At 36.5% G+C, this 24265-nt stretch overlaps 1 protein-coding gene across 1 annotated transcript in view; it reads right to left on the bottom strand.

Annotated features, from left to right (window-relative positions):
• Nucleotides 1-5099: 5099 nt before the first annotated feature.
• The window catches only part of LOC124168519 (papilin), a 452639-nt gene continuing 433473 nt past the window's right edge, over nucleotides 5100-24265 (bottom strand). The window contains 11 exon segments of the mRNA XM_046546846.1: nucleotides 5100-6359; nucleotides 8821-8934; nucleotides 9017-9172; nucleotides 11375-11836; nucleotides 13488-13548; nucleotides 13550-13639; nucleotides 14983-15107; nucleotides 16123-16329; nucleotides 16459-16704; nucleotides 20695-20868; nucleotides 22898-23110. Coding sequence (XP_046402802.1) covers nucleotides 6145-6359; nucleotides 8821-8934; nucleotides 9017-9172; nucleotides 11375-11836; nucleotides 13488-13548; nucleotides 13550-13639; nucleotides 14983-15107; nucleotides 16123-16329; nucleotides 16459-16704; nucleotides 20695-20868; nucleotides 22898-23110 — 2063 coding nt within the window. The 3' untranslated portion in view covers nucleotides 5100-6144.

Here is a 24265-nt window from a genome sequence, read left to right as displayed (position 1 = left end):
AATGCCAGTTTTGTAAGACTTACCAAATGAGGTCAATGACTTATTTTTGCTAGAAGCACATGACTTATTTTATTAAACTGCTATCACAAAAACATGGTGAATGATTAACATATAAAGTCAATACCAAGCAACCTAACAACCAAACAAGGTTTCCATGAGAACCGTATCCTGCAACGTATGCAATCGCAGTATACATCGTGCTTATTCATGGCCCATATCGAACTTCCATCGGTTAAGTAATCTATAGACTCGAAACAGACAGATTTTATAAGACTATAATTTTTCGTGTGCTCTCAGGGATATATATTAACAAGTCTCATAAAAAGAAGCCTCCACTTCTTGGAACCATTTATGTCAAATACCATGCTGAAAATGCCAATAAATTAGCAGATCATTACTTAACAAAGAGTAATACATTATTTCCAAAATAAATCTTATAAGAATTTCTTAAATAATTATCAATTGCCAACATAAGTTATGGTGACTTAAATGCCTGCCGTGTAAAAACCTGAAAGTTATGCGACCTGCCCAACATTCTTATAGAATTCTATAAGAAATGCTAAGTTCTTATAAGAATTTCTGTAAGACTTATAGGATCCTATAAGAATTTCTGTAAGACTTATAGAATCCTATAAGAATTCTGTAATAGCGCTAGCTTTAGGGTCCTTCTTGATCTCCCACATGATGAATTTGTTGCAAATATCAGTCAATTTCTGTAGACATCCACCTCAGCGTTTGTTTAGAACATTCCTTGTCTTCTCAAACCAATTTACTTTGTCGTACATAGTTGACCTGGGTCGTCCGACAAGTCCAGCTATTTGATTCTCTCATTTTCACTGATAGTGGAGCCCAGTGACGTAACTAGGAATATTCTTTGGGGGGGGGGGGGGGGGAGAAATGGAATGGCCTGGGGTTGGGCAAGGGGGGGTCAACGACAAATCTTTTAAAAATGACGTGCCTCGGAGTACATTTTGGCACTAAAAATATAACTTTAAGCAGATGCAGTTATTACATGTCAAAATTATACAGTCTCTTTAAATAATTTTTTTATTTCTCTGAGGCTTTGGGGGGGGTCTATCCCCTCATCCCCCCCCCCCAATAGTTGCACCACTGATGGAGTCTAATAATGAACTTTCTGCTGCTTAGTTCATACAAGTGAATTCCGTGGAATTATTATTATTCTGGAGGTAGAGATAGCATTCATTTGGTGCCTTAAGTTGAGAAATAAATAAAAGACATGAATGGATAATATGACATTGTTCCATTCAGTGTCTAAATGTGCAACTTCAGTTAGGCAATTGGGTGGGAGCAAGGAAAGCAGTCGACCCCAGATGCAGTGTTAAAGGAGCGGATTTACTACTGTTACATTATAATCCACAGAAGTGTTATTTTGCTTCACTGAGTTGTATGAATATTTCACTTCTAAGCTCAGGTCAGAATCGATGGCATTGCGTTACGAGCTACATATAAAAAATCTTGAGATATTCTGCTTCATCAGTGATCGCTTTGTTCTGCTATTTCTTTCCTTCTTCAACATACGGAATCATAAGCGCTGGGAGGGGTGACCCCTGGCTGCAACCACAGAAACCAACCAACATGCAAACAACTACTTTTGTGATTTGAATCGAATTTGAGTGTGATGAAAGGGGGAGCACTTTGCAATTAGGAACAACTAAAAGAATTCTCTTCAGCAAAACTACTATAGTTTTACTGTTTCAACAAAAGCTTATTGCCACCCCTGGCCACAATGCACATTCCTTACAATTTTTCTGCTGAGTCCATCCATGGAACTCGTATTTCTCTCAAATAAAGAAAATGAAAATACTTATTTACATTTTTAACCCTTAGTTACGCTCTAAGTGGGGCTTTTGCAGCATTTTTTGAAAATTTGAAATTGAATATAGATCACTCATCGCAAACTTTGGTATTCTATTTCTGTAATTTTTACTCGACCAAGAACAATATCGTCCGTAATTCCTTAACAAAAATTATTCAAAGTATTTATGAAGAAATTTGTGCATTAATATGCTTTATTTTTGTTCATTAATGGAAGAGAATATATTTAAATTGCTTTTAATATAAGAAGTTATCCAAATGTGTTAAAATACCCTAATATTTTAATGAATATTTAGGAAAACCAAAAATATTAAAGTGCAGCAAAAAAGCTGCAAGTGTGTACTGGCGCTAACCTCGTGGGTGCGTGTAGCTAAGGGTTAATGTACTATCGCCCATTTTCAGTCGTGTGTAAAAAGTTAGGCGTTGAAAATATGGCCCAATAAAACATATGCTGAGGAGAACTATGGACAGAGTTCTCATTTAGATACGTTTCAAATTTAATTGTAAGAGTGAAACTGGGAGCACAATGTATTTCTTATGGGCCTAATGGTCTCAGTTCAAGGGTCACGCAGGGCAGCACATACACTAAGAACCCCACTGAGAGATCTTTTATGGTTTGGTCAACCTTTCAATGTGTTTTGTAAACCTTTCTCACATGCTTGCCACCACTCCTGCCTTCCCCAGTGTATTCTCAAATTTCCCACATAAAACCAGCATGAATATGATGATGAAATGATACTTCCATTAAGTCAATCCTTATGTGGTTGGATTCACACTCTATACACCAACATTTCTTTTCCTATGATGCATCGCATGTAGAATTTATTGGATGATTTCATTAATTTATCTTTAAAAGTATCTGCTCCCCAATAAATGATTCGCTAACTGCAGAAGGGTATCATGTCCAAGTTTAACAACTTTTCTTTTTTCTTAAGTTGTTGCTAGCTGCAAAACTCAATGTTTCTTACTAAAAGGAAACGTCATGCTAATAACACGGAGCATATGTTTCCATAAATAGGAAAAATCATCCAACTTGGGCATGATGCCTTTCTGCAGTTTTTGATTCATTTATTGGTGAGCAGCAATTTGCAGTTCTAACCAAAATAGTGACTTGGTAGACCACCATTGGTGAATTAGACCACTTTTAAGAGTCCTAGAATCCAAATCCACTAGAATCAGAGTCACAGAGAGATATTTTTGAGGCACACAGCGATATTGTCTTGGGCAAGCGATCGATGCAAGTGAGTGGGGGAGGAGAGGGGTCCAAACGTCCTCTCATTAACAACCCCCCAACACGTGTGGTGGGTCACGCATAGGCTCATCTTCTAGCCACTGCCTAGTGATGGAGCCACACTCGAGGGCCAGTGGGAGTGGGTAAATGGGAAGGGGGTAGCATTATGGGATAGTCACCGCTGAAGCTGGTGGCCTCTACGTAGGAAAATCACTCCTTTTTTGTGGAAACATAAAATAATGATTTCGCTAGTGGTGGCTCACCCCACCTCAATGACAGCTACAGATTCCCCTATCCTTACCCCTATGGCATCAGCAGGCTCCTTATCACAGTAGCACTTCTTTCCTTTTTTTCTTCCCCTCCATACCCCTCCCCAGGATGACTGGGCGAATAAGTCTAGGATGTGGTTACTGACCATGGTGCATTATAAGGGCCTGCCCTGGGCATTCATCTGCTGCAGTTATTGGCTGTGCTGGACTGGAAGCCCTTTATTTTGATGCTTAAAGCACAGGCCCACTGCCAGCACTCAGAGCTGCTTATTTATGGGCTTTTATAAGCTGAGCGTTATTCTGAGGCTTGTGCCAGATGGAGCATCATCTAGGTGGCATCACACTTTTGTTAAAAACTCCATTCTAAAGTGACGTCACGGATTTGGGACGTGTAACATGCAGACAGGGAATTTTATAAGTAGTGAGTTTTAAGTTTTTTTTAAGAATTTTAGAAGAGTCATATGATCAACATTAGAACCCTGTTAACTCGAATATCGAGATCTGGACACTCTGGGGAAAATCTACAAGCCTGGCACATTTTTTCCTCACACCCATAACGAATTTTTGAGGGGGCTGGGGCCCCCTCAGAACCTAAGGAGGCGGCACCACTGCATGCAGAATCTATGTGCTTTATCCTCCCGGCTTTTGCTGCAGTGGACCAAGTTGCGAATGGTTTGCCATATTACATGGTGCCATACAGCCTGGAAGGTTAAGCTCATCTTTCAGTAACACTACCTAGTAGTAGTATTTTGTTTTAGGGTGCCTCGACAACTAAGGTCACTTGCACCAGACATTACCTTGGTTACCATGTACTATATTATAAACGCACCAAGTTTTATGTCTCTGACTTCTCATTTCTCTAAATAGCGACGGCCGAAAAATTAAGAAAAACAGCAAATTTGCCATCAAACATGGAGAGAGTTGGGCATCACCTAGCATTGGGTAAGCGTCGATATCAAATTGGTGGCTACCCTTTAAAAAAATGGATAAAGAATGTGAAGTGGCTAGGATTTATCTTCCCTGGTTACCATGCTCCCTCCTTGGTTATGTCAATGACTAATGTGTACATGGGGACATGTATTGTGTAAAAAATTGTTTTTGAGGGCATTTTCAAAAAATTGTTTGTACTTAATATTTTATGTTTCGTATTTTGGTTTTTGTATATTTTTGTGTGATGAAACCTATCAATCAAGCTGGTACTTTTCATTTTATATTTTTGTCTTTAGGTACTTCCTGATTTTATGTTACCACCCGACTTTATGGTCAATTTGTAACAATTTATGTAATAATAATAATTCAAGCAGGTCACCCAGAGTCATTTTAGAGGCTTTGGGCAATGGACTCACTAGGACAAGGGTGAATCCCATGCGAATCCTTCAAACATCCCTACATAAAATCCTCAAAGCTACCTAGGATGAGTGATATTCACATGTCTGTGGATTTTTCTGAAGTGGGTTCTATAGCCTCACCAGTCCAAACCAATCTTCTGGTGGAATCATTGAGTAAGTGAAATAATTACCCTACATGATCACAGCGATAGTTAGCAACAGGTTATTAAATAATTGTTATTCTACAAAATGCAGAAGCATAAAGAATTTGTTTTGAATTCAGTTGTTATTACAATAGAATCTTTCACTACACAACTTAACATCATTGTTGTACTGTAGACTGTGTACTGCATGCATGGCTCTAATCATTAAGATGATCAAATTTTATAATAATTTATTTTTGGTAGAATGATTATTAAAAATTGTGAAAATGCATACTCTTTCATAATTTTAATGTTATTTTTTGTGATTTATGTACAGTTTCAACGGCATTATTAATTTGGCTTGGTACCCTTTTCAGCACAAACCTTAAACAATGGGCAAAAATATCTTTAAATTTCAATGCCTGAATATTACTCGTATAAATTTTAAGGCACTTATTCCCAAATACAAGTTTTTGAGCGATTGAGTTTAAATTTAGGGCATTAGGGTACTCACTGCTACCTTAAAATGATGAGGCTAATATGAAATATTAAATTAATAGAAAACACAATGAAAGTAAAAAAAATGACAAGTCAAATAACAGCCACATAATTACATTCCAATTCATATATACATTTCAAACATTACTGATAAAGGCGTGAAAAATAACACACCAAAGTAATTTCCATGGCAGTAAATTATTTTTTTCTAAATCAATAGTCTCAAAACATGAAATTAGTAGCTTTTAAATAAATTGTCTCTTGGAAATGATACTCAGGGATTTAATCCAAGAACTCACAGAACAAAAACCTCAAATCACAAGTCAGCTGGTCTAGGTATCCCCGAATAATTTTTTAATTTTAAATTTTTCTTAGAAAAATCTCAAAAAATATTTCATATTACCAGAAAATGGTAATACAATAGAGAAGCGTGTTGAATTTAATTTAATCATTTCGTAATAACATTATGGTGAGTATATACAATGGTATTTGGTTTTGCCTGAAACTTCTATGTGTAACTTCCTTAGATGATTTAAAGATGTCAGCCTTCCTTTGGCTTAAAATGCACTGAAATACCAGCTTTCATCAGGAGACACTGTTGCCAAGTTTCCAATTAATATAAAAAAATAGCACCCTTCAAAAGCACTCAACGACAAGGTCAATCCAAATTCCCTTTGAATCATGTTCTCTTTCCCGTGCAGCGCATTGGAATGAGGCCTTTTGAAGGATATTGGAGTTCCAAGGAACACTTCACTGGTTTGATTGACACTTTGATGCACAGGGTCACTTGAGTGTCAATGAATGTTAGTTGCAGTTGTTGCTGGGACTAGCAAGGTCATTTATTTTTTCCATATGCTGCGTTGCCTTCGACCGCTTCCAAATGACAAACCACGTTCGTCAAGGTGTGACCCGTGCAGCGGCAATTGTCCTGCGAGTGTGCACGATCGACAGCAGAAGCGGGCATAGTACCTGTGAGTGCAGTAGCTTGCCTTGACAATAAGGCCACAGTTGGCAAAATATGGGTTATCTGTGCAGTTGGGATGGACGTAGAGGCCTGCGAAATTGGTAAAGAGTAAATTAGCAATCATGTGAAGTGTGACACATTCAAGTAAGAGACAGGTAAGGAAATGTGTACACAATTTATTCTACCATTCACCGTATCATTTTAAAGACAAAGATTTTTAGTGGAGATACTGTTTCTAATTTACATACATACATACTTTGAAATATTTTAATCAGCTGAATCCTTTTTTTGAACAAAAGAAAACATTGAAATTACAGGAAAAAATTACGAATTTTAAACAATTATTTTGGTTTTCTTAATTAAATTCATATTTGAATAATAATAATTCATCCATGAAAACAGAAAAAATGCCATTAGAGCAGTATGTTAAAATTTTCCAAGTGGGCTTCCGCAGAGGTTATGATGATATGTATTCCCAGTGAGAAATGGGTGGTGGAATCCACGTGGAACCCACGTGGAGAATTAACGTGGATACCACGTGTTTTTGGTCGTGGAATCAACGTGGAACCCACGTGGAAATTTGGTGGAAAAATTAAAACAGCAGTTGGTGCTGTCCTAAAACCATTAAAACCTCAACCACTCTATATCTAAACCTTCTATATATGTGTCTACGATATTTCATGTGCTCTCATGGCTGCCTTTCCACGAATTATATAAAAATAGAATGTGTGATACATTTTCACATAACTAGCGTGGTTTCAGGATGATAAATGACGCAATGTCACCAGAGAGTTAAGTTCCACAAATTAGAAATTCTGTTTAACATTCTATGATAATCACCACAAATCCACTTGAAATCAACGTGGATTCCACGTGGGTCCAACCACTCAATATCCACCCCCACCAAATATCCACCACTCAACGTGGATTCCACGTGGGTTCCACGTGGATTCCACCACCCATTTCTCACTGGGTTGGTTCTTCCTGGTATTCTTCCACGTTTATCCATTTGGTAGGACAATATTTCGCCAAAAATGAAATCGCCAAAACAACAAAGAACTTCAACCATGAAGACGGCTACAATCTCGCCAGCGCGTGGAAAAGGGTCTGTAAAGATCCTAGCCAATCAGGGCACACCTCCACAAAAAAAGGCTGTATATATGATGAACAACTTTCTGCATCGACACTTCAGTGGACCTGAGGAAGCCAACTGGAACGTTGGCGAAATATTGTCCTACCAAATGGATAAATGCGGAAGAATACCCGGAAGAACCACTACATAGCATGTTAAAATTGTTTGCATGCCATAATGTTTGTATCCTGGTCACTACGCAATACACACAACTGTTGTGAAATGTGGGTTGCATGTCCACTGCCTCGGTCTCATGTGGCTGCGGCATTGACTCGAGGTTACAAAGCAAACTGAGCAAGGAGTGGGTATTTGTTCAGAGACTTTCCTTAATGAACGGAGAGGGTGAATATCACTCAAATAAATAGATAGAATAACCTAATATTGGATATAGTTGTGAGACACCATGATTATTTTTGCACTACCACATACAAAAAGATTCTTTCTCTCCCAGATGTCTCATTAGCGACTCTATCCTTTGAAATTCCTACAAATACTATAACTTCATAATATACTCTTCTGTCATTATAACTGTCCCAAACATGCATACAGAAAAAATAGATTCAGCCTAATTAATGAAATTTAAACAGTTTTTGGACAAATATTACTCTTGAATTTCTCCGAGACATTTCATTAGAAGAGTAAATGAATTGGGATAAGCAAGAACAGATTGGCTCTTTTTTTTCATTGAAAAGCATTAAATAAACCCACTACCAAGTGAAAATGCTTTGATGCAGTAGATGCTGAACAATGTTAAACATAAATACACCAAAGGATGAAGTTTGCCGTGGAAAAATATTTGACTTAGCCAGGATTCGAACGCTGATCACCCAATTGCCAGTCAGGCGTGTTAACCAGTTCCACCACCAAGCCATTTTCTCAGAGCAAACTTTGGGATGGGTTTTACCGAACAAGATGTTACCGAACAAGATGTTGATGTTGACATGACTGCGTACAAGGTCACTTGTGCCTGCAGTGCTTTGAAATTTGTCGTCGCAGACCAGCGACAAAATAAGGATGTTTCACCACAACAGGGGCTTAGTAAGCAACAGTTTAGGTACAGACAGTCTTAAGTGAAGGGGAAAAAATCAAAATATATTTATATAAATTTAAGGAAAATGTTTGCCCAATGTTTTATCTTGTATGTCATACTTCATTGAATAAAAATTAGAAAAATTCAAAGGCAAAGAAGGGAATTATGTATTCTGACGGATTTGAGACATGGCTGTACCAAAGATAAGAAAACATTGAATTGAGAGTTGTTTGAGAAAATTAATCCTGGAAAAGCAAATGGGGAAAGAGAAGCACACAAAATAGTGGAAGCAATATGGAGTGGGCAAGAACTACCCTTGGAATAACTGACGTACCATACACATAATAGAGGGAAAAATTGAGCACAAAATTTTCTACACGCATAATTACCTTCAATCATTATTGATATAGAACTGGATGAGCTTCCATAGGCATTGCTGGCTTCACACCTATATGTTCCGGAATCAGTGGTGTTAGCTCTAAGAATGATTATCCTGTTCGGATCTGGAAAGATATGAAATCCCATAAGTATGCATTTATAAACATTGTATTCCAGAGAATAAATGGAATCTATCAATTAATTTACCTGCTAATTGAACTCTTTCAGTGTTTTCCAAAATAGAATCATCCTTGTACCAAAGAACACGCGGTATTGGATACCCTTCAACATGACATGGAATAGATATATCACTGGAAACAGGGTATGTAGTTTGGTACAGAGTGATGTTAGCTTTGACAGGGACTGAAAATGATGAAGGAAACATTATTAATTCTTAACACCACAACTTTGTGTAAAAAAAAAAATAAAAACTTTTGAGATAAATGTTGCACATTTTGATTTTTTTCCAAAAGTGATCCACATAAATTTAATTATATGAATGATGAAAAAATGGAAATGATCAGCAATTCTTGTATCCACACTCAGTTTTTTTATGATATGAGTGACTGAAAATCATACAAAATGGCAAATGTACAGTTAATTCTTTGGGTCATTGTATCATATAATTGAAAATGCCAATGAATTTTATCCTAATATGCTACTTTTCAAATAGAATTGTCAACAGGAAATAACTAAACTTAAAAAGAATACATGTTTTTCCTACCTTCATGATTTATTTTTCAATTTTAAGTTTCAAGCATTTAGCTGTTAGTAAAACATTTATAAGATCAGGTAAAACTCAATTGGAGAATTTAGTTGTTACAGCTACAAGAGCTATTTCTCATGCACTTCTCACTCAAATTTTCACACTCCAGTGTTACATTGAATTCAGTTTCGCTTTATTTTTGATTTTACTATGCATGTAAGAAGAGGTAAATTTCAAGCATATATTTATAGAAGTCATTTTGAGGCCTTCTAAAACTTTTTGCACCACTTCTATCTTTATTGACAGTTTAAAAGCCATTGGTATCAGGTAATTCATTGAGTGCAATATGCAGCTGCAAATAGATCATGAAAATTATCTACCAATACCATAATATTTTGCAATACAAATGAACAGTACATAAATTGGTAGAGCATTGGCATGCAATTTACTTTGGGGTAAATGACTGCACTCCAAGGAAAATAACTATTTTCTAAATGGCATTCCATAAGAATAAATCATATATATATTTGTTAATCATGTAACATAAATATTTTACTATGAACATATATGATTAAGATTTATTCAAGATAAAGTTCATGCAACTAAAAGAATACAGTAGCAATACCATGCAGATAGTCAAAGTTATTAAATGGTGTAAAAGTCAATGCATGTCACATAAGGGATTATTAAAAAAAATTAAACCTCATTAATTAAATTAAAAAATATCAGAAACCATCACTACAATCTAATCAAAGTAAAACAGCATGCAATATGCATTTGTATGAATTAATACCACCTACATTACAACAACTACCAATTATGCTCACTGCTGCTGACACTACGCTTTCAAGCAAGCCTCCTCATATAGTTTCTCGTGTAAATGAAACTATCCAATTTGTTTACTGGAGGTGATTACAATAATCCAAAAAACAATTTTCAGGCAGTGTTGAAAAATATTAGAACAAGGTAAGAACATTCTCAGTAAGCATTGTGAACCTCATTCGAGGGGAGGAAAATGTTCTATCAAAATCATTATCTTCCCTCCGCAGTTAATTTTAAAGGTCAATTTTCAAGTTGAAGTCACAGTATCTGTTCCCAGCAGATGTATAATATGTCTCATAATGCAAAAACTGATGTGAGTTATTACTATTATCCACCGATATTATCAATTCCAAGTTTTTAAAAAGCCAAAATAGCTCTCATCATATCACCCCCATCAAACGAAATACTCTTCCTCTGCAAAGTATTTCCCCAATTATAAACACACAAATTTCTGATCCCATGGTTACTCCTATATTCACACTCCACATTTTTTTTTGTTTTCTACCAGTTATTAAATGTGTGTACAATCCTTGAATCAAAACCCCTTTACATGTATTTGCATAGTTGTTTCGTAAGGGATTCTATTTCCTCTGCACTAATGGATAGGATAGGCTGACTACCTGTAAGGGCCAAAACAAACAATTCACCTAAGAGCATCAATTATCCATCATTTCATCAGTTGTTGTTGGATTATCCAAATATCAATTCTCTGCTAACCTTCTCTACTTTTTTTACTCTCCTGTATTTTCCTTTTCCTGCCTACACACGCCGAAAAATATTTTTTTTATAGACAGGCACATGTAATATATGAAAGCATGACACATGCAATGAAGTAAAAATTACCAACATAATGACAATGAATGGAATATGTATCTCTTTCCGTCTTTCTTGGCCTCTCCCTTCACTAGGATGAATACTCAAAGTTACACTGATTATATTTATTATGAAACTAAGTGTGATGAGAAAGCATATACTCTGTGCCTGCTAAGAAAAGAAATAATTGCCAGACAGTAATCAATCAGTTTGTACTTGCTCACCAAGAGATCCAGAGGGGCGAGAAGGAGGCGCAGGTGCAACTTCTGGAAGGCGGGGAGAAGGTCGAGGTAGGGGTCGCACTGGGGGACGATAGGGCGTACGAGTGGGGATGACAGGGCGGGTGATGAGGTACTGTGCGTAGGGACTGTTGGGTGACAAGCCAGCCACGGGACCAACGGCCTGCAAGGTGACCGTCCAGGAGGCCGCCCTTCCAATGCCATTGTAGGCCTGGCACGTGTATGGGCCGAGATCTTGAAGACCCACCGAGCGAATCAGTAAAGTCATGTCCCTTCTTTGCTCAAAGCGGTTGGAGGAGAGAGGAAGCATGCGCTCCCCGCGCCACCACGTGATGGAGGGGCGTGGCCAGCCAATCGCCCGACAGTGTAACGTGGTCGGAACGGACAAAGTCACCACAACGTATGTCGCCTCGTCTCCAATGACGGCCGCCTCGTGTATTTTTGGTTCTGTTCATCCAGTGAAGTTCATGCACCAGGTTAATCAATCATGCACACCACCACAAAATAAAAGAATGCATTTGAAGAGGGACAAGAAATCTTATGCCAAAGGACAAACTCATGTGATTGGTCAAATTTGATTAGCAAAGTAACACAAACCAACACCATCAAGTCCAGACCAAAACTGCAGTATGGAATACAAGTGACTTTTTGCTCTTAAAAGGAAATATTGGGATTCATTTTAGTTACAGCGCTAAAGACTACCAAATAGCCTCAATGCAATCACACACATGTGCCATAGAATGGAAAGATGGCAAAGAGCACTGCTGAGAGCTTCATCCAATAAAGAAATCTATGATTGACTTGAAGTACCAGTTTCCATGATCTGGATCACACCTATGTCAAGCCGAGCAATTCAAAATAACAGTTCCACTTTTGTATGATATAAAATAGAAATCATTGTGTTTCAAAGTGATGGGCTCTGATGAAATTGAATCTGAAGTAAAATTTCATGAATTGCCAAATCCATCAAAATGTGGCAAACAAAAGGAAATCATGAGTTCATTATTTCAATAAATATGAAATCTCTAATGCTCTTGATGTGCAGAAAGTCACTTGAAGATTAAATTCACCACTCATTGAGTTGCATTTAATCCATGGTTTAAACATGCAGAGTTAATACATTTCTAAAAATATCTTGCTCAACAAATACCCAGCATCTTAGTTCACAGATAGGCACACTTAACAAAGTCAGATGCACTTTCAAATTGAAGAGAATGTGCTGTTTAAAAACTTGTTAGAGACATGACAAATTCGTTATACATGTGCATCACTTTCAATGCCAATGACTTGCTTATTCATGGTGCTTTTTTGTGAAAGCAATTTCCAAAAAAAATAACACAATATTTACCTGATTGAAATGGATTTTGATAGCATGCAGGTAATTAGATTTAACTACGATAAAATAATTTGAGTCTTCATTGCTCATGGACTGCCAGCATTAGTCAAGAAAATGTAAGATTTTCTCAAAAAATGAGATTCAATCAGTAGGTAAATGAATCAAATCAGTCTTGGGTTAGTTGGATACACTGTATAGCAAGTAGTTACATTTCTGACACACTAAACATAAAAAACTGCACAATTCTAGCTATAGAACTTAAGTATATGCACTTCTTTCTCAAACATGATCTGAACCTTATTTTTCTCTTAAACCACATAAAAAGCTAAACAATGCATGATGACATCCCACTACATGAAAATCCAGCTCAACAGAGAATGTAGGTTATAATAGAGAATTACAACAAGGCATTTTTAAGACAAGGACCCAATGCTTCATGCCACAAAATATTAGTAATATCCTTCCTCAGTATGTACATACATGCTATGAGGAAACTATTCAATAATAACCATGTTGCCATACCACAGCCAATACAATCTATGAAAAATGATATATCCTGTTTACAAATAATCTTTTTAGCAATGTAGAAAATCCTCGAACCAAGGACTTAATTACAATTCTGATATTTTCTTCATTTGTCTACACTGGTTCCCCCAGCACAATGGAAAGTCAAATAATTTTGGTTGTTCATCAAAAGTAATAGAATATGCTTATATTTGAAATATGTGGTCAACTCCATAAAATGTTCGGTGGTACTCATACCTGTGACAACCAGTCTATAATCCTGTTTAACTGGATTACCGACTCCATTACTTGCCAAACAAGGTGTATACTCCGGCATCATTTCGGGTGAGGGCTACAACCTGCAGTGATCCATCTGCAAGCTGGCGATATTTTGCATCAGAGCCATCAATCTGGAAAACAGAATTTGAAACATTTATTTTAAATTCATAAAATTATCAAAGGGCTTTCCTTTCATTTTAATGTGTGTCTTTCAGAAAGACTCAACCCACTTGAGCTCAATTTGGCCAAAGCAGCAAATGCACATTCCCTTTTAGGAGGCACAAATCAATTTCATTCATGCAAATTTCACAATTGATATTAGCATAGTACCATTCAAATAGGGAGGAAAGGTGACCCAATTTTGACTATCCTGTACCTACAAATATGTCTAAGGGAGAAATACCAAATGAATGATTAGTTGTTGGCAGTCTGAAAGCCAGAGAAGGCCATCAGCTATTTTACGGCAACATAAGAATCCCGAAAAGCCAGACTGCAAAATATCTAGGGCATCTTATTGGACAAAAGGTTAACTTGGGCAAGCCACATCAAGTCGCAAACAGAAAATTCACTTGGAATACACACATCGCTATTTCGCTGATGAAATCAACTTCCCCGTTAGCACTGAAGACCAAATTGCTACTTAATACCTCATCAATCAAACCTTTGCTATCTTACGCCTTGCCTGTGTGGCTTCACGCAAGCGCTACCCATCTCAAAAAGATTCAAACCTACGAAAACAAGATAGTTCGCAAGATTCTAGGCGCCCCTTGGTTTATTAGTAACAGACAAATTCGTAACGGTCTTAACTTTATTCCGATTTTACTAAATTTAAAATCTGCTCTGATGAAATTTCAGCACTCATTTAAGAAAACTAATAATAAGCTATTAAATAACCTTTGGGACTATGCTATTCCTGATAAATGTACCCACAGAACCCCTAAATGTGCCCTAAACCCATCCCATATTCCCTTCCCTACCTAACCCCTGCAATGCCCTGATAGCAACTTTCAATCAACAACCACAGTATAGTATATGAACTCAACCCGTTCCGGATTCACCAAGAAGACAGCTCATTGGCTGGGGGCTTGGACATCCAGTACTTAAGAAAACTCCGCTTGGTTTGGCTAGTTGTTGGCGGCACTATTTTTAAACCACATGGCAGCTGATCTAGTGCTAGGTGACCGGTAATTGTCTGGCGAGTTTGCAACACAGCCTCCAGAGGTTGCAAATAGCAACCAGCATCATATTTTAGTGTCATTTTATATGGAAAACTTATAGCAACTGCATAGCAGTGCAAATGTGACAGCAACTACACCAACTGGTAATCGGTCTTTGTGCAACCAAATACCTTATTATGCTTTGAACTTTCCACTATGCACATAAGTAGTTATTTTTATTGTTTGAGTCATGGTGATTATTTCACAGAAAGCGCTCCCTAAAGTTCAATTTGTATACTATAAAGCACTTGACTCACAATATCAATGTTCTTCCTCCATATGATTGATGGTGTTGGTCGGCCTTCAGCGACACACTTCAACGTTGCATAACTATCTTCTTCAGCAGCCACATCGGTATCAGACTGCAATATCCTTGGAGGTTCTGCAAAGAGGAAGAAAATTTTAGATGGTCCTATTTATATATCTGGATATCCAAATATTAAAAATTATTTTAAAATATTTTTCAAGTAAATTAAAATTTTCAGCATATGTCATAAGGGGGAAAGTTGAAAGATTGTGCAAGAACCTGAGAAGGCCCTAAGTGATTTCATTTAAACATAATATTTATATAAAAGATTATTTAATTTTATGTTCTTGAGAGAGCAGAATAAATAAATGATAAAGAAGTTTACATGAGAATAAAAATCTATGGTTGTGTTCGAAAATTTCCATTACATATTATTATTTACATTATGTATGCATAATCCATTACATTACACATAATATAATGGTACAAAGTGTACAGTAGGTACATGTTACCACCTTTTTTGGGTTTCAGAAATCATTTTGAGTGGTCCCCATTTTTCTCTATCAACTGTCAAAGACATTAGTCATACAACTCATTAAATACAATATGAATCTGTTCCTTATAACATGCATTGCATTTATATGCAAATAATGTACTAAATTAAAGTTAAATTTACAAATTAACATCATATTAATTACAATATGAAATTCAGAAACGGGAAAAAATGATGCATTAGGGCAAGGTCATTTGGTACATGAACTCTTTAATTCAGTTAATGTCTGAATACATTGTGAATCTTTCATTGACTTGTTTAAATTGACTAATTGGAAATATGTACGTATATCCAATTCCAATGTGTTTCACGCAATCATACATACTTCATTTTGGTCCACCAATATCATCCATGCATTCACACATTATGTATCTTGTATGTGCTAACACATCATGTAACCAGGCCGTATGAATCCATATTAACCCTGTATGGCTCATTTGATGGGGAATACTGACCTGCTTTTATTTGCAGTTTTTCTAGGCCTAAACTAAATAAAATTGTGGAGAGCCTCTAGAATCTTAAAATGTTGGAAGAAAAATTCATAAATGGCTTTCACATAAAATTTTACCTCAATGATAATGTCACGGAATACAGTACCTTCATAAAGAGATGTGGTGACTTCCGGCCTTCTAGGAGGTCCTTGAGTTGTAAAGGGCTCTTCTGAACCAGGGGCAGCACAGACATGTCCACAGCCATTGTAACAGCACTTGGCATAGCCTTGGCAGTCTGCGTCTGTGAGACATTCCCTTTGGCAGTTGGTTGATTCAATCGCAGATGCAGGAGGACATTGGCCTGGCTTTGAAGCTATGAAAAGTCGAAACAGCCAAGGTTAAATTGCGCTTGCCAAAGATGGCCAGTAATTAATGGCAACCACAAACTCCAAAAAAAGGTCTATTTTCAGAGAAGATTAAGTGAAGAATAAAATCATCTTACAAGGCTGGCATATTCCACGGAATTGAGCTTCGTCTGAATCTGGAGGATAATAGAGGTCCACGGTGCAAACGGTTCCCGCGATTGGGCAGTAGTGGCCTTCACATGGATTGTGGCAACGGCACTTCTCACAATTCCTCTCATCCACCGAGCGCTCGACTCCGTACGCACATTGAAGCTGATTGCACCGCTCCCTCGTCTCCTCGCAATCGCTCTTCTCGTGTCCCAAATCAATCTCGTTCTCATCAACTGCCAGCAAAAGAAAACTCAAGTAAGGGCGGTGATATATTCATATTACATATATCATATTCCTTCAAACTTAGAGTTATACCCATAGCAAGCAAACGAGAAATTTTTCAACCAGAAATATATATTCACATGATTATGAACCAAGAAAACGCCACATCATTTTTGACATTGCAAATTCATACATTGTACACCTGCAAATATATAAGCATTTAGTTTATCAGATGAGTAAAGTTTGTAAGCTTTTAAGCAACTTTTAAGCAAGGGGGTTTGCATCATAAATAATAATAACAACTAATAAAAATGGAATTCACATACACAAAAATTTTCATCAGTCCTTTCAATGCCAATGAGGATTGAATAATTTTTCTCTAACCTAGGATGAAACTAATACAAAAGCAGGATATTCACTGTTCACATAATGTCAACACAGCATGTAACACACGACTGAACCAGGCCTGTCTACATTTTTTATGATAATTACTATAGGGATGTGAGAGTAGAACTTTTTGACCTCGAGTCGAGTATCGAGTCAAGTTGAAAACTACTCGCGAGTATCGAGTCGAGTATGGTAATTCTTGAACTAGGCAATAAAGCAATGCATGCTCCAGCATATTCTCATTTTTATTCAATCCCCTTGCAAATTTTAATTTTTTTGAATGGTTAACTTGATGAGAAAAAGAAAAGATAACGAGGAACGTTGTCGGTAATTAAGTCAAAATTAGGAGATGAATGAAAGTTAATGTGTCTTAAACAGTTCCGTAAGCACAGTTGAAATGAATTAATCTCTAGTAATATGTTGTAAATGCATGTATCCAAACTGCTCAGAAGAAGCCTCAATAAAGATATTTATACAATTGTAATTAAGATTGTATCCATATATGTATCATGTAATAATGATTCTTTCAAATTCTCATTCAGAAAGACCAATTGTTCTACATGCTCAGGCAGCAAATTTTGACATCTCCATGCTACAGTATTATTGCATACAGAAAAATGTCTTTTGCAACATTCTTGTGTAGCCGGAAAAGTACTTTATTTCCAAAGTTTCAAGGTTTGGGGACATTGGGAAGTTTTATTTAAAATTTATATCAACGATTTACGTGGATCTTGAATATTCATGGAATTTTAGTGGACAAAGCGAACAAACTATACAAGTTACCTTTAGCTTTGTAAATCAAGAAGAACTTTTCTTTATTTCTTACTTCGTTTAATCAATCATAGACTCCATTTTCTGTAAGTTCAAGAGGGAAACTAAATGCAACAAAAGAATAAAAAAAAATTAACATTGGACGTACTTAGTGCTCTAAAAGGCTAAAAGATTATTCCCTTGGCGTTTGAGTAAAGAATGTATGTTAGGATATAAAAGTATCGCATATAAGAAAGTATGAGCGATGCTGTGGTCCACTCCGATTACGCCACCGGGGCAGAAGATGACGAAAAGGTATTCAGCACCCTCGGCAACTACTATAGTGGTTGGCTATTACGTATATGAAAGCTGGAACTCCTAGGCCAAGGCATTAGAAGGACTTTAAAAATGATATTACTACACGAGTTTCATGATAGTGCCTCCTGTGGGCAGACTTCTGAACATCCTGCCCTCGACAGCTCACTACCAGAAACTACTCGACTCGACATTTGTAATGCTACTTTAAACGCTCGAGTTGAGTACCAACTATTCAACTCAACTCAAATTTTCAAGTACTCGCACATCCCTAATCATAACTGATCAAAAATAACTTTGAAATCTGAAATTGGCAAGCAGGAGGAATATAGGGTATCTATGGAGACAAGAAAGAACTATTGTGGCACCTATATATATTATGTGGTAAGGAACATTTAGATTTGGTACTGGGCCACGTGGTAGTACATTTTCAGGCAAATTTTGTTTTAATGAAGTAAATATGAAAATGATCTGTAAGGCAATTCATTTAGCACTGTGTTATTTTATAAAATTCTCCAGTTTTCCATTCCAGATCTGACTTCATTTATGAATTTCTAAGAACATTTTTGAAAGGTTATAGCACATTTATAAGTATCTACATTTATAGTTAAATTAAGCTGACATAAGTAGATAATTAGTGTTCCTTTAAAAAAAAAAATTTTAATGTATCACCTCTATTTTTACACATTTTTTGTGTGTTTCATTGATTGCATTTTTACAAAAATTTACAAATGCATGCCTGAATTTAATTACTAGTTAATTCAAGCAAACTTACGATTAAAATGAAAAGATTAGCACATAGCGGTATTTACGAAGGCACAAAAAATATATTACGCCATAGGCTCACAACATAAATGCAAGTGATGTCAACACAGAAAATTAAATCCTCAATACCAGGGTGGACCAATTGACTGCATAGCCCATGCAGCTTAGTTGTTTATTAACACGTTGCGTACGGATGGTGAGAATTCTAGTCATTTTTTCCCCGAATGTTCCGGACGGATGACGAAGATTCTCGTCATTTAGGCGCATCAACCTAAACAATTTTAAAGCGTACAATATGTATTCGTTAGTTCGTTTTCAGTTGTTGTTCGTTATTCATAATGAATTGATGCATCATAACATTTGATTGGGTAAAGTTATATTCTAAACATTAGCTTTTTAACCATGTTTAAACCAAAGGCATATTTCCAATCTCAACACCTCCACCCAGAATCGGCGTTCCTAGGAATTTAAATACCCCGGTACGCAACGTGTTAATGGTTAGGATTGAAATTAAAAGCCCGCTTGATTCAGGCCCAGAAATATATCAATAGACCCAGTTCGTGTGTGGCAGCTCTGCCTCCCTAAGCAATTCTCATTAGGTACGCATAGGATATCTCATTTCGCCAACTGTCTCTTGGAAAAACTGAACTACCAAGAAAAAGTTGCTAAATTTTATCCACAACACAGATTTGCGTTTTCTGGGTCATTTAATATCTTCCATCAAAATTTATACCACAAAATATGGACAAAAAAACAACTGTGTTCATTGCTGTTAATTTTTGCTCAGATAGACTAATATTTTTAGGTAAACAGAAATAAATTTTAATGAATATGGGTATAAAAATCTTGATGAGCTGTTTGATGTCCAATTCTCATGGATTAGATGGTGTAATTCTGGGCCCCTTTAACCATCGAGTTATTTTGCAGAAGGTTAGGCAACCCACATCACACGCACACCCTCCCTTTATTTCTGTAGTAAAAAAATCTGTTGAAGGTGTATTTTTACGATTTCATCAGATATAAATCATTGAAAAATATTTTAAGATAAGTCAGAGAGATTGAGAAGCTATTTGATTACAATATGTACTGTCTGCAAAAAAAAGTTATTTTTGGGTTTCCCTGCATCAATTATAAAATTTCACAGAAAATGCCTTCCTTTCGGTGCTTCTGCCTAAGTACCTCTGACTGAAACTGCAAACAAAGTCGCGTGTTGACACGGTGTTTCAAGTAACTTAAGTGTCAGCCACTGGATATAACCATTATTCAAATAATACTGACTCAAAACCTGTTTAACATAGCAAGCATTCAAGAAAGATAACTGAACATTCAATTCATCACCTTACCTCTGTGTTCACCATTAAGATGGATATTTTTAGGACTGGCATATTCATTAGGTTAATGATAGCAAGCTGAGAGAGGCCACAGTGTAATTACAATTGAAAAGAGACAAAGAATGGTAGATAAGTAAAAGATACACACAAGTGCACATAAAATAAAAAAATAAGGAGCCACATTGATACAATCACAGATAAATTTTACCATGACTAGATTTCGGTTTTCTTTTACATAACCAGCAGCCAGAGTAGTTTATAATTTATTTGTAAATTTGTTTTGAATTAAAATAGTATTTTGAGTCTAAAATTACATGAGAGGAGACATTGTAAACATTTAAGAGTGAGAATTGTTTAGACTAAATGTTATGGATGTGCAGTTTCTTTGGTGCAAGAGGATACAAGTGCAGTGCAGTTAATGAAGTGCGTAGACGTGAAATTGCTTTTGCATACCTCCCATTAGGACGGAACAGAAACGTCGACAAGTTTCATAGTTAGTGAATCTGTTCTGGTTACCAGCACACCCTCCATAGATGAAAGCAGAACATGTTCTTCTCCCTTCATCAAAGTACCACCTCTTGAAGCTACCAGAGCATGGTCCAATGTCAACAGGTAGGCGGCAGACAGCTAGTAATATATTCATGAGAGGTCATACAGTATGTTTGGATGTGTAAATATTGTATATCTCCTTGAAGGCGATAATTACAGGTTCAGAAAGACTTTTATGCATTATATTTCAAAATTTATTTTTAAATCCCCTCTATTGCAAGCGGTTGCAGCATATTACTTCCTATCTTCTTTTTTTCTTTTTCTATCTTAATTTTAGGTTTGATAAAAAATTGATAATTAATTAGTGTATTTTATCAAATGTGAAAGGAATACGTGGAGTTAAATATTTATATTAGTTAAATAATTTATTATAGGTCAAAAAACGTAGCGTGAGATTTTGAATGAATTGAAACAAAAACCCACCACCAAAATAAAATGACTGAAAATTAGTATTTAAGTACGTATTCATGAACAGTAATTAATTGAATCAATTTCTGAGCGAGAGATATTAATTTGTTCCTTTTATATTAGTATATTTACCTGTAAGTTAATAGATTTATGTTTTCATTTTTTTGTATCTTCATGTGTATCTGTTTGCCATTTTATTGCTGAAGTTTGTTCTGATTTTGCTGTTTTATGGCATCAAGGAGGTAAAATTCATTCAGCCAATATCCGCAGTGATTAGTGTAAAATGTTATCATTAGGGCTTATCGGAGAGTTAATTTATATATATTAGTGATGGGTGTAATCTCAAATCAATGGATTGATCTTTTATCAAATATCAAATTTAAGGATTGGACTACCTGACCCATTCCAAATTCCAATACCTATCTGTACATCTGGCAAAATATCTCATATTTTATCATTTCTGACAGACATCTACATCTACATGTACATTATACCCCGCAAGCCACCTAAAAGGCTAGTGGCAGGGGGTGTTAGGACACCAGCCGTTTACAGCTAAAAAAAAAATAAAATGAATTACTCTAACGAGGTTAGTACTAGCGTTTATTAAAGTCCTTTATGATTCGGGGGTAAAACGAATTCTAATATCTATCCGTTCGGCAAAACATCTCTCTTAATTTATCGCTTCTATCAGACCTAGAAATATAGTGTGGCTCTAATATTATGTTCTCTGTGTCGCTCCTAAAGATATCCATTCTCAATTGTTCAAGCAATCTAAGCCTAGCGCGCAGCCTCCGAGTTTACAGCGGCTCCCAGCCTAATTTGCTTAACATCTAGGTAAAACTAGAAGCATAGTGAGGCTCTATGATGATGTTCTCTGCATCACTCTGAAAGATATCCGTTCTTAATAGTTGAAGCCTCTTGTATAGCCACTTAGTCCCTATAGTGGTTCCCAGCATATTTTATTTAACAGCTGTATAATGCTCTCTTTGCAGTATTAGGAGCTTTTAACGAATCACACGGCTTTCCCTTGTATTTTTTAGTCCACAGATGAAATTTTTCTGCACTGGACCCCATACACTCACTGTGTATTCAAGGAGTGGCCTAACGAATCCAAAAGTACCACCACTTTTTCATCCAAAAATCTTTCTGCAGCACGTTGGACAAATCATAGCTTCTTCGGGTCTCTGCCACAAATACACATACGTTTTTCATGGTACTTGAAGACCCTCCACCTAGTACAACAAGCCATTAAAATGATAGAATGTCAGCTTAAAAGTTATCCTGTGTATGATGTGAGAATGTCTTGCAAACATACACTGTCGTGGCCAGCATTTGGACGAATGTCTCCGCTTTCGACCTCACGCACGTATGTATTTACGCACTCAGCATAACATGTGATAATCAGAAGATATCAACTCATGAAACACTGATTGCACTATGTACATCTACTCCTCATACCTCCCAAATGATTATGGCCTATGATTATTCCTCAAAACAATGCTTTTTTTTTTAAATCATATGATTTAATGTATTTTCAAATTTCACCTAAATTTTCACCCCTCACTCCCCCTAAATTCTTCTCAATGGTACAAATTGTACCATTCATATCCCAGCCCTATAGACGGCCTGCAATTAATATTTTGTTAATCTCAAATGGGTGATATGTATGATGCTACATTAAAAAGAAATTTAACTGTACCTTGATGAGAGATAGAAGTGTCATTTCCATATGGAAGCAACTCTTCCCTGTGATGGCAAACTGATTCACATTCAGAGGCAGAGCTGAATCTGTTCCCATTTCCTCCACATCCACCATAAATAAATTCTCTACACAATCCAGTAACAGCATCGTAGTACCATTTTACAAACCTCCCCTTGCATAGGCCAGCGTCAAGAGGAGAGCTACAGACATCTGCAATATACAACGAGAAGGAAATAAACTGAAAGAAAACACTTTCACATCATCATTTTGATAATGACCTCAAAATGATCAACTCCTGAAATAAATTATACGAATACAATCATTGCGAATATGGATTCCTTCTTGTAGAGCAATACCTGAATTAATTAGCACTCTATTTTCAATTGGAGAATATGTCTGATATAAAATGTCTAAAAAAAATAGGCCAAAGAAATTTTGCATTATCTGGCAGAGGGATATACTATGGGTACCTGCTAAATGATGAAAACTAAATGAGATTTAAGAGGGAAGGAGACTTATTGAGGGACTGATAAATGAATCATCCAGTATTATCTCTGATTTCTTCCACTTTAGTTTGATTGAAGTGTTCCAATAAATTATAACTTCATTACTATACATAATAATATTGACTCCTACCTGTGGCAGAGCTCCAGGTTCAAAACTCCACCCTTAGGGTGTGCATTGTGACTGAGTTCACTGCACTGGCAAGCAGTGGCGCCAACTCCATGGGGCTTGAGGGGGCCCGAGCCCCCCCAATAATTCGTTATGGGTGTGAGGAAAAAAGTGTGAAAAAAGTTTTCCCTGGAGTGTCCAGATATCGAGATTAGAGTTATCAGGGTTCTAACTTTGATCATATGACTCTTATAAAATGCATAAAAGACTTACAATTCACTACTTATAACATTTCCCGGGAAAAGATCCCTGGTTTGGGCCCCCCCAATATTTTTTGTAAGTCGGCGTGCCTGCTGGCAAGGCAACCCAAGCACTGAGGAGTCTTACCACTTATGTAGTACCACAGGAAAATGTGTTACTCATGCAAAAAAGGCCAATAGGACCAGTTCCTTTCATTGAATCACCTCAATTAGATGTACAAAGAACATGAGACTCTCTGACCATGATTATAACTTTAACTCTGTATTGGTTGGCATCCCAATTAACATGGTCTGCTTTACTCACATTTTTATTTGAAGTTTCACCTCCACCAACCCCTCCTTTCCCTTCATTTTATTATTTTGAGCAGTTTAAACAGTCCTATTCAATGTGAGTCATAAGGGAAAAGTGAGAATTACTCGGAAATCTTAACTACCATTAGACAGGGAAGAAAATAAATATATAAATTATATAAATTTTCCTGAACATGATTAT

This window comes from Ischnura elegans, chromosome 11 (assembly GCF_921293095.1).
Source record: "Ischnura elegans chromosome 11, ioIscEleg1.1, whole genome shotgun sequence".
Taxonomy (NCBI): domain Eukaryota; kingdom Metazoa; phylum Arthropoda; class Insecta; order Odonata; family Coenagrionidae; genus Ischnura; species Ischnura elegans.
This window is presented reverse-complemented; position numbering and strand designations above follow the sequence as displayed.